Source organism: Cornus florida, unplaced genomic scaffold (genome assembly GCF_030987335.1).
Source record: "Cornus florida cultivar Cherokee Brave unplaced genomic scaffold, ASM3098733v1 CherokeeBrave_3.0.0_Hap2_Chr02, whole genome shotgun sequence".
Taxonomy (NCBI): domain Eukaryota; kingdom Viridiplantae; phylum Streptophyta; class Magnoliopsida; order Cornales; family Cornaceae; genus Cornus; species Cornus florida.
The window spans coordinates 22,304,846-22,316,273 of NW_026775572.1; the positions used below are offsets into that span (position 1 = coordinate 22,304,846).

The following is an 11,428-nucleotide window of genomic DNA, read 5'->3' on the forward strand; positions in this document are numbered from 1 at the left end:
AAGTGTGCCGACGAGGACGTCGGGCCTCCAAGGGGGGTGGATTGTGATGACCTTGCGGGCGGGTGTGCTGTGGGCGGGTGCGAGAGGCACTGTCAGGCTACCACACTGGCGAGCTACGAGTGCACAGTCCCACATCGCCTGGGTAGAGGAAAGGTAAAGTGCTTATATGTAAGTGCATCATCTCCAATTGGTATGAGGCCTTTTGGGGTGAAGCCCAAGAGCAAAAACCGTGCGGGCTCAGGCCGAAAGCGGACAATATCATACCATGTGGTGGAGCGGGTCGTTATACTTAGCACGCCACAAGGATTGTGAAGGAAATGGATCTCTATGTTGTTTTTCAAGCATGCATTCTTCACAAATTCCATCTATACTTTCAATTTGAGGCAGCCCTTCCACCATTTTCTTTGACGCCAACAATTTCAGACTTCCAAAATTTAAGTGTCCAAACTTGTCATGCCACAACTTGGAGTCTTATTTGTCAACACTAGTGAAACAAGAAATATTAGCAATTTGGAGCTTGAAAGGAAAAAGATTGTTAGCTGCCATCCCAATTTTAGCAACAAGCTGATTGTTTTTTGTCATGATGCATGCATTATCATGAAAATGAATATCATATCCTTTCCGCAAAAGATGACCGGTGCTAAGTAAATTACCTTTCAAGCCGGGCACATAATAAACTTCCGACATTTTCTCAATTTTGCTGGAATTTGTTTTGAATGAAACTTCTCCAATGCCTTGAATTTTGTAAGCTCTGGCATCTCCAATTGTTACTTGGCCATGATCCCCTTCAACCAAATTTGAAAACAGATTTTTGTTGCCGGTCATGTGCTTGCTAGCACCACTATCCAAGTAACATACATCATCAGTATTATCACCATGACATGCAATCAACAAAGTTTTATGAGAGTCATTTTCATGGAAATCAGACTTGTTTTCATGCATAAAACTAGTCTCATTTTTTTCAGCTTGTTTGTCCCAACATTCACTAATTTTGTGACCAGGTTTATGGCAATGAAAACATTCAACATAGCCTTTTCTTCCTTGGTAAAAACCACATCCTCTTCCTCTTTGTGAAAAATTTGTGTGTTGATTTTTCTCATATTCTTTTGAAAAAATTTCATTTTTTGAAAAAGCTCTTCCTCTTCCACGAAAATTAGAACCTCTTCCTCGGAAATTTTCACTCCTTCCAAGGCCTCGACCATGGTTGTAACCACGGCCTCCCGTAATTGAAACTTGAGATGTAAGAGCTTGGTTAAGAGGAGGAGGAGGAGGATTTCTTTGATTGATCCGAATTTCATGAGCCTTCAAAGTTCCCAATAAATCATCTAGAGAAAGAGAAGAGAGATCTCTAGATTCTTCAATGGCAACTACTGTTGGGAAACGTGCTAGTTTTAAAAACTTTTCGAGGGATTTTCTTTCACAGATCTTGATTCATCATATAGAGACAAGTTTTATGCAAAAATAAAATATGATGTATCATTCAATTAATAGATTGAATACTTACATCAAAGGTCTGAGTAAACCTTTAAATCTTTCCTCTAAAGTGAATGTTCTCACTTATTGTAGATCCCTTAGCAAGATGCCTTCTCCTTGGATCTCCATCTTCTTGGTAATTGTTTTGCCTTTAGGAATCACTCATAAGCCTCCATGAATGACCTTGGAAAACTAGGCTTGTGGGAGCCTCCATTAGATGAGAACATAAACCCTAAATTTCTAGAGAGAGAAAATATATTCCTTCTACTAAAAATCACCCCTAAAATATACATAGACCATGTATATTTATAGGCAACATAAAGATAAATAAAAGGAAATAACAAATCCTTCTCAATCTCTAATTCACATGTCTCAAATCTAATATGATTCCAATATCAAGTTGAGCTATGAGTGAGAATCCATTGGGCCTATTATTTTATTGGCTACAATGAATTAATAATTGGTCCGGTCCATGGACCCAATTCAATTAATTCATAAATTAATTTCTACTCCACTAAAAGAAATTAATTGAACTCCAATTAAATAATAAATAACCTCTAAGTCAATATTGCACTTTGACCCCTCTATGCATAATTAGTTATCGGATAAATAAAGCCATCAATCCGACTACTTAATTAATATATTTATTTTGGTACCTTTGATTATTTCTGGCTTGATCACAATAAAACATTTGTTTGACAAAAATAATAATTTAAATAAATAAATATATAATAAATCATTTTGTCTAAAAACACACGAAGGCCTTCGAATTTACTTTGTGATCAACCATAATCAATACAAAATAAATACAAGTAGCAATGATGTAAATATTGAAAATATAACTCTCTAACTAGTAATTACATAACTACCCAAAGTGTCGGTCTAAGGATCCCGAAGAATCCGCCGAACAAATCAAAATAATTATTAAATAATAAAAGACTATACTTTTCTCATGTTTAAGAGTCAAATGCCATGACGGTAATAGGGGGCAATTGCATACGACGGCTCTCGCAATATATCTCAACCTAACGCAGATCTAGTTCAAGTCTTAATTAATTATGAGTCCATCCATAATTACCGACTATGAACCATTTATAATTACTATTTACATTCATGTATTGATCGCCATCACATACATATATAAATATCTTTTGTAATCAAGTTGACACTATCAATTCTATAATGAATCGAAACATAATACATTGAATTCACCAATTGTATAAATCATAAATATTTCAAAAACATCAGGAACTTATGTCACTTTAATCCAAATGGGAATTTGCTATGCCAGGGCATATAAATCTCAACAACTACAGCATAATCAAATTTTTTAGGCAAGCTGCGAAGAATTTTTTCAATCACACTTTCATCTTCTAAAATTTCTCCATTAGAAGCCATTTGATTTACTATGGATGTAACATTTGTAAAATACTTGGAAATAGATGAATTCTCCTTCATTTCTAACTTCTCAAATTCTGATCTTAAGGTTTGAAGACGTACCTTTTTCACTTTTTCCTCACCTTTGTATGCCGCTTGTATAATCTCCCAAGCTTGCTTGGATTTGGTGGCTTTTGCAATTCTTTCGTAGATCGGCATTTCAATTGTTTGGTAGATTGTGAAAAGTGCCTTGCTATCCTCTTCTCGCTTTTCATTCAAAACATTCTTTTGTGCTTGAGTTAAATCATCTTCATTTTCGGGTTCATCAAAACCCTCTTCAACAACATTCCATAACTTCATTGATTTGAGTAGCACCTTTACATTGTTGCTCCAATAATCATAATTGTCTCCGTTGAAGCGAGGAATAAGAGAAGCCCAATTGCTTGTATTTGCCATGAGATAATTCTGAAATTTTTCTGCTACTTTCTTCTTTAAAATTGGCTCTGATACCAATTTGTAGGAGGACACTTAATATGAAGAAGGAGAACACACACAACTTTTATATAAGACTCTCAAATACTGATATATTTCTTTCTCACTTTTTGCTTACAAAAGAACTTAAGAACATGTATTTATAGGCACCAATACATGACTCTAGAAAGACACAAATTACAAGACAATAAATAAAACACTAAGTTTAACACAATTGTTTCATCTCCCAATGAGATAGTGTATGTATTCCACACATGAGTTGGTCCATGTATTCAACATTTGAGTTAGTTCATGTATTTGGTTTATTTTTTCCGACAAGCTGTCTATGGGACTGTAAGTGGGAATACCCTTTTGCAATTCGAAATGGATGATGAAGTTTTTAGAGAGATAATGCTGCCAGATGGTGCTCAGCATGGACAATGGGAACCAGATATTGGGGTATTGGGGGAATCACTCTATCTTTTTAATTTCATTGGTGAAAGTAAACCTTATGAGTGTGATATATGGACAATGGAGTATAGCAAAGTGGGAATTTGGACAAAACGATTTACGTTTAATTTTTCGAATCTGACTTTGAGGCGGGTAGGCTTTAGAGGAACGGCGAAATTATGCAACTAAATTGTAGAAACAATCTGGTGTCTCTTGAGAACCGTCAAGCTAAGGATCTTGGAATCCATGCTCGTCAAATTACTTTTTTACATTCTTATGTTGAGAGTCTTGCTCTACTTGGTGATAAAGATTCTTATTCCATATAGTGACATGCATTATTACCTAGCAGATTTTCGTGATGTAGCAATTCACTAGCAACGCAACATCTCAAGAAGCATCTGGATTTTGAGGGGTGACATCAATCTAAAACAAAGAAATGATAAAGAAGAAGAGGTGAGATGAGTTATTTTACTCGTCTTGTCATATTATTACACTCTGTGTTCCTTGCCTTTGTTTTTATTTTTTGTTTTTTGTTTTTTGTTTTGATTTAAAATATATTGATTTAGTGGAAGATGTAATTTGAAAATTAAATTTGCATCAGATTCCTTTTTATAATGATAATCTATTGCCATTGATACGGTTGAACAGTACGAATTTGAAGATTGAGTCTTTGCCTTGTTGTAAGGTCTAGTTTGATTTTGGTGTGCAGCATAAATTCTAATAGCCCTGACATCATGGTACAAGTAATAAGGATTACATAGATAGTCCATGTATATAAAGAACCCAATGAACTAGCATCAAATGCATGTTTATCTGTGATTTCTTGCCCAATGTGGCAGAGAATAGGGTTGTATGGATCTATCATCCATCAAATAGGTTTCACCTCTGCATCCAACAACCGGGAACTTCAGTATCATACCTCCAGTTTATTATAGACTTTTACAAGGAGGAAGTCACTAAAACATTAACATCTTAGGAGCAATGACAACTTACCAACATAATCGCATGAATCATCTCCTCAGGCGATTTTTGAGCTAGCAACATCAATCTAAACTATTATTTTTTATTTTTTCCTTCCAAGGCTAGAAAATCTTTCATTAGATGAAATTAAATATGAATACAATCTATATAAGTTTTATCTTCTATGAAAGTTGGGAAAATATTAGAAAAACATACAGTTTCTCTTCTCTGATAGTGGGCAGACTATAAGCCAAAACATTTGCCCGCCACTTCACCCAACCAATCTTCCATTGATCATGTAGTTTTATATAAGCCTGAATATCTCCGCAAATAGTTTTTATTGGTTTCATTGATCATGTCATTTGAACGTTTGGGATTTGGGAAGCAAAAGTAATACTCATATGTCATATAAAAATTCCTCATGACCAAGGGCAACCTAACAAAATAACTTACATTTATTTGAAAAGAAAGTCACAGAATGAGTTGGGGAGCTCATTGCTTAGATGGAATTACAATCTGTATTGTCACAACTTTTTTATTTTAAAGCAAACTAATTTCCATTATTCAGGAAAAAAAAAAAAAACTAATTTCCATTAATTCCATACACTAAAAAGGGGAGAGAAAAAAATTAAAATTTGCCGAAGTGACATGGCATGGAATTGAAGGAATTGCAATTATGTGTAATTTCATTAATCATATTATTTTATAATAAAAGTTTATCATGATCTGTTTATATTATTATTTTTTTCTCGTGATCCAACAAAATTGAAGATAGTATCATTGTACGGGTAATTATAAATTTTTTTTTTTTTTTGAAAGGTGAAATTGATTACAGATGGAAAAAAGTACAAGGCTGCAATAGCTAACCAAAGGATGGGCTAGGCCCACAACATGCAGCTTAAGTATCAGAAATTGATGATGTGAGAAGCTTGGACCTAATTGTTTCCAGGGTTTGATGAAGGAGCATGTTAGCAGTGATGGTTTTCTATTGGAAAATTCTCCTGTTACATAAACACATTATTTGGTTATATATACACACGTTATTTATTTTATTATGTGTCATATCCTTGTAAAGACATTAAAATAAAATGCAATAAATAGTGAAATGTTAAGAAATAATTAAATAAATTTTAATCTTAGCAAATTGACGTATTATGACAATAACCATGGAAATAATAAACTGACTAATTGTAATTAATCAACAACTACATCATCATAAATTCATCACAAATTAATTAAAAAAATCTAATTCAAATAATCAACTATGTTTATTAATAAATAAATAAAAAATTTGTTCTCTTTTCCTACCTTTTCAAGATAATATATATATTTATATTTATATTTTTTATAATTAAATTAAATTAGAATATCGTATAATACATTTATGCACACTATTCTTGACTCATTTTATCACTAAAAAGGTTTATAAACTATCAAAAATAAAATAAATATCTACCATTACAAACAAAAATTAAATGATCTTAAAAATAATAAAAATAAAAATAAAATATCTACAAAGATTTATAAGAATTTATGTATGTATATTCCATTAAGTTTAAAACTCATTAGAATTGTTAATTCTAAAAAACCTATTAAATGGTGACTAACACTTTTAAATCGTTTTCATTCGAGTTGGTGATAAATTCCCGTATTTTATAATATCTTTGAATCCTAAACGGCAAATATAATTCGCGTATCATTGGAGAATTTATTAACCAGACCTGAGTAATAGTACTTACCAAATTCCCTCAAATTATTGTCCGTTACCAAATTACCTCAAATACTTCCATTTTCCCCTTAATTTGCCAACTTTATAAAATATTTCCAATAAAATCCCCTCAAATCCTAATTCTTTTAAAATTCCATTCATTCTAAACATTTGAAATCCTAATAAAATTTACTACTTTTTTTGAAATCCTAATAAAATTTACTTTTTTTGAAATCCTATAAAATAATAATAATAATAAGAATTAGAATATAAATCCAAACCTAGTACAACTTGACCTGCGACTCCAACACAATCCCATAAAGACCAGGAGTCCACAAGTGTTTTGATTATCCCCACAAGGCAGGAGCGAATCTAAGCCAAAACAAATGGCAAGGAAGAGCATAGCAGACTCAAATTCCAATCTTTATTATCTCCCTCAAGAAATCTTGATTCAGATCCTGGCCAAGATCCTGGCCAGACTCCCGGTAAAATTACTACTCCGATTAAGGTCAGTCTGCAAATCATGGAGCTCTCTAATCACTAACCCTATCTTTATTCAAGCACATCTCAAAACCTCAAGCCAAAACACAAAATTCATACTCAGCTACTACGAATCTGATTTTCCCAGAATTAACCGTTACTCAATACGTTATGATGATTAATGTTTTAGCGAGTATTTTGAGCCGCAGCTTCCCTCACACATTCGCAAAAAATCTTTATGGATGGACGGCTCCTGTAATGGCCTCGTGTAACAAGGGTCATTTTGTCCCACATCGGAATCGGATGGGAAAGAGATTGGGTATAAATGGGTAGGTATGCAGCCTTACCTAACAGTTCGAGTTTTTGGGTAAATGGGCAAGCGCCCACCCGTTACCGTTGGTATCAGAGCCAAACCCAGTCCTTGATCCGGTGCCACGCCAAGCGCCCGGCCCGGAAGGCGTCCGGGTGAGTCCACCCGGGTAGGCAGGGTGGCCTAACCGCAACGAGGGCGTTGCGAGTTTGGGTGGGGGAGAATGTAACAAGGGTCATTTTGTCCCACATCGGAATCGGATGGGAAAGAGATTGGGTATATATGGGTAGGTATGCAGCCTTACCTAACAGTTCGAGCTTTTGGGTAAATGGGCAAGCGCCCACCCGTTACACCTCGTATGCTTGTCTAGTGTACGCAGAGACACCATATACTTATGGAACCCATCACTTAGAAAACTAAAGACCCTCCCTGATTCTCCAGGCATCAAATCTCCAATTATCTACTCCAATTTGGATTCTTATAGCATCCGTCTTGCATTTGGGATCCACCCCAAAGCTAATGACTACAAGGTTGTGAAAATTTGGTGCTTGTTTTATGAGATGGATGAGCAATACAAATATCAATTCCTAACTGAGGTTTATAGTCTAAGCACAGACTCTTGGAGAAGAATTGATGTTGCCCCTTCATGTTTATAGTCTAAGCACAGACTCTTGGAGAAGAATTGATGTTGCCCCTTCATGTTATTTATTTAATCGGAATCCTGCGATTGTCAATGGGGCTGCTTATTGGGTTGCAAAGAAGAAAACTTGGGAGGGTAGTTGTGAAAATTTGCTGCTTGTGCGTTTCGAAATGGGTGATGAAGTTTTTGAAGAGGTAATGCTGCCGGATGGTGTTAGAAATTGTTATCCGGAAATAGCAATTTTGGGGGAACGGGAATCACTGTATGTTTTCATATTTTATCATCTGGATAAGTGTTGTGAAATTTGGAAAATGGAGTGTGGCAAAACGAGTAGTTGGACAAAACGATTCACTGGTAATTTTCATGACAAACCTGCCAAGGTGCTAGGCTTGAGAAAGAGGGGTGAACTGCTACGACAAAACCACGAGGGCCATCTGATGTCTTGTAATATTGAGACCCAAACAAGTAAAGATCTAGGAATCCGTATATGTTTAAATGATGTAACTTGTTATGTGGAGAGCTTCATTCAACCTGATGGTGGAAATAATCTTTTTTCACTCGATAATGGAAATCTATCATGTGAATTAGCTAGCGGCAGAAAAAGAAAAAAGAAATAGCTTGTGGTGCAGCTATTTAATTAAATCTTGTGCAATATACTAATTTATCACTCATGGAGCGTGAATTTATTAACCATTGATATTTGGTGAGGAAATTGACAGAAATTGACATTGTGACCTAGCAGATTTTTATGATGCAACAACAATTCACTGGCAACACAAAATCTCAAGAAGCAGCTGGATTTTGAGGGTTAATCACTGCGAGTCAAAAATATCGATCATCTTGTCATATTATTAGACTTGTGTTGGTTGCTGCTGCTGCTGCTTTTGTTTTGTTTTGTTTTGTTTTTTTAGTCAAAATATACTGATTTAGTGGAAGATTTAATTTGAAAATTAAATTTGCATCAGATTCCATTTTGAATGATAATCTATTGCCATTGCTACGGTTGAACAATATCAACTTGAAGATTGGGTCATTATGTCTGCAAATTAAAACTAGGTTTTGTAATGTTAACTTTTTAGTTCTCCATGTTATCTTTATATTGCTGAAATACCAGATGCAGCCTGCAGGTGGCAAGTTGACTGTTAGGACTGCTCTATATTGACTAGATATGATGTCAACACCTATAATGCGAAGATGTACTTGTCTCAATCTATACATCTTCGAGCATGAAATGGCTATTACTGTGTGAAGCACATGTTTTTAAAGCAATTGCTATATGTTTTTGGAAGGTTAGAAGGCTGGAAGAAAGTTAACCTTTTGAAGTTGCATGTCCAACGGCAGAGAATAAGACTTCTATGATTTGTGTAGTGATTTCTTGTGTTTTTGTTACTCTAATGCACCATTGTGATTAACCTACTTTAATAATGCATCAATCGGTTGGATATATCAATGACTTAGTATGCCCGACACACCCTATACCTACTTCCCGACTGGACCTCTAGAAGCTAGTGTTGGAGGGCAAATGTGTTTCCCGTGTAACTAAAAAAAAAAATTCACCTTAATTAGTTAGATTAAGAGAGGTTGAATCTCCTCCATAATCCATGTGCAATACCTGATATATAGAGATGATAAAGTGGAAAGACTAAACAACAGAATGCTCAATTATCTCCAAACATACTATGGAGCAACTTGTTCTAACTCAAAACATCAAAAAGAAAAAATCCCAGAATAGTCCATGTTAAAAACTTCTTGGGTTAATACTTTAAAAAAAAAGGAATGCCGGGTTAATAATTTAGACCAACTCTGCCCTAGAAGATATGTGAACCCACATAATTCACTAAATTGGTTAGCAATTTGATATATATACGAGATAGAACTGTTTGAGCACTTTTGCAGTTTTAGTGATCAAACAAATTAATACTATGTCTATGCAGCCAATCTAGCAAATTAATACCATGTCTGTTACCCTTTACACAATAACGAATTTGCTGTCCGAAAAGGTTCAAATTTAAAAGAAGGAAAAATTTATTTTCACTTTTTTCGCTACTGTAACCGAATGGAATGTAGAAATTCGTTTTAAAAAAGTCCTATAAAGTGAACCCCAAAGTTTATTAATTTTGAAAATAAGAAACTAGGGTTTTGATCATCCCCATTTTGCAGCTGCGAAAGCAAAGAGAAAATTGCGAAAGGGAAAAGCATCATCGTCTCTTTTCTCTCTTCCAGAAGAAATCTTGATTCAGATCTTCGTTAGACTGTCGGTAAAATCACTACTGCAAGTCAGATCAATCTGCAAATCAAGCTACTCACTATTCACTCACCCTACCTTCATTGAGGCACATCTCAAACATCAGATGAGCTCAAGCAACAATAATTATCTCCTCCTCAGATACAGGTACAAATCTGATCTTCATCATAAGAATTACAATGTCTGTTATTCAATACGATGAATCGTTTGCTCAGTATTTTCAACCGGAGCTTCCAGAACACTTAAAACCTTTATATATATATGGGAATTGTAATGGGTTAGTGTGCTTGTGTGACAGCCCAGTAATTGCATCCCGCAACATATTTTTATGGAATCCAGCACTTAGAATATTGAAAACCCTACCAAAACCTCAAATAGTTGAATTTGGTCTCCCTTTGGCTTCTCATAGTAGCTCTGTGGCCATGGGCTTCGACTACCGTGATAATGTCTACAAGGTAGTGATGATTGTGAGCCCCCGTCCAGACATGGATAATCCCTACGATAATAGTTCGTTCCTAGTTGAGGTTTATAGTCTAAGCACGGATTCTTGGAGAAGAATTGATGTTGCTGCCCCTTCTTATTGTATTCATGGTTGCCCACCTGAATTCATGAGAGGAGTTGCCTATTGGACTGCATATAGGAAAACTAAATGGAATTATGTTTATACCATTTTGCAATTCGAAATGGCTGATGAAGTTTTTAAAGAGTTATTGTTGCCAAATGGTGTTCAGCATTGAATTCCATATATTGCGGGGAATGTTGAGATTTTATCTCTTATAGTACAGTTGTAGAATTGAATTATTTACTTCTTTATTTAGGGTTAATTGGTAGGTAATTTGTTACCTATTTTAGCTAATCCTATTTTATAAATTGAATGTAATACTCATCAATGAATGAATCGAATTGAGTTTTTATTCTCATATTCTTTCTCTGCATTTCAAGATGGTATCAGAGCCATGTTTGAACCGTATTTTTTTTGAATCGCTTTGAATTTATTTGTTAAATTTATTGAACCATACACATACCCATACATAAACATTCATACAACAGACCCATACAGCATAACCATACCCATACAATATAACCATACGCATAACAGATACACGTACAACCACTGGCATCACAAGTCTCAACCGTCGCCGGAACCTCTACACCTCGACATCGCATTGCCGGATCTTCGCCGGATCATCGCATCGCATTTCCGGATCTCGTTGCACCGTCCATAGCCGCACCGCTGCATCGCCGCCAGTGCTCTGCCGTCGCCAGATCTAAATATGCCTACGAACTGCTGCACCGCTGCCGGCGATCTGGCGT

The 11,428-nt window shown here is 35.2% G+C and overlaps 2 protein-coding genes across 2 annotated transcripts; one reads left to right on the plus strand and one right to left on the minus strand.

Moving 5' to 3' along the window:
* Nucleotides 1-471: 471 nt before the first annotated feature.
* Nucleotides 472-3,306, minus strand: LOC132295826 (uncharacterized). Its single transcript, XM_059794099.1, has 2 exons — nt 2,788-3,306; nt 472-1,302 (listed from the first exon to the last, which is right to left on the minus strand). The coding sequence occupies exons 1-2, from the start codon at nt 3,304-3,306 to the stop codon at nt 472-474; spliced, it is 1,350 nt and encodes a 449-aa protein (XP_059650082.1).
* A 6,987-nt stretch (nt 3,307-10,293) lies between these two features.
* On the plus strand, nt 10,294-10,851 carry LOC132295827 (F-box/kelch-repeat protein At3g23880-like). The gene has a single exon (XM_059794100.1). It carries the CDS (start codon nt 10,294-10,296, stop codon nt 10,849-10,851), a length of 558 nt encoding a protein of 185 aa, XP_059650083.1.
* The last annotated feature ends 577 nt before the right edge of the window (nt 10,852-11,428 follow it).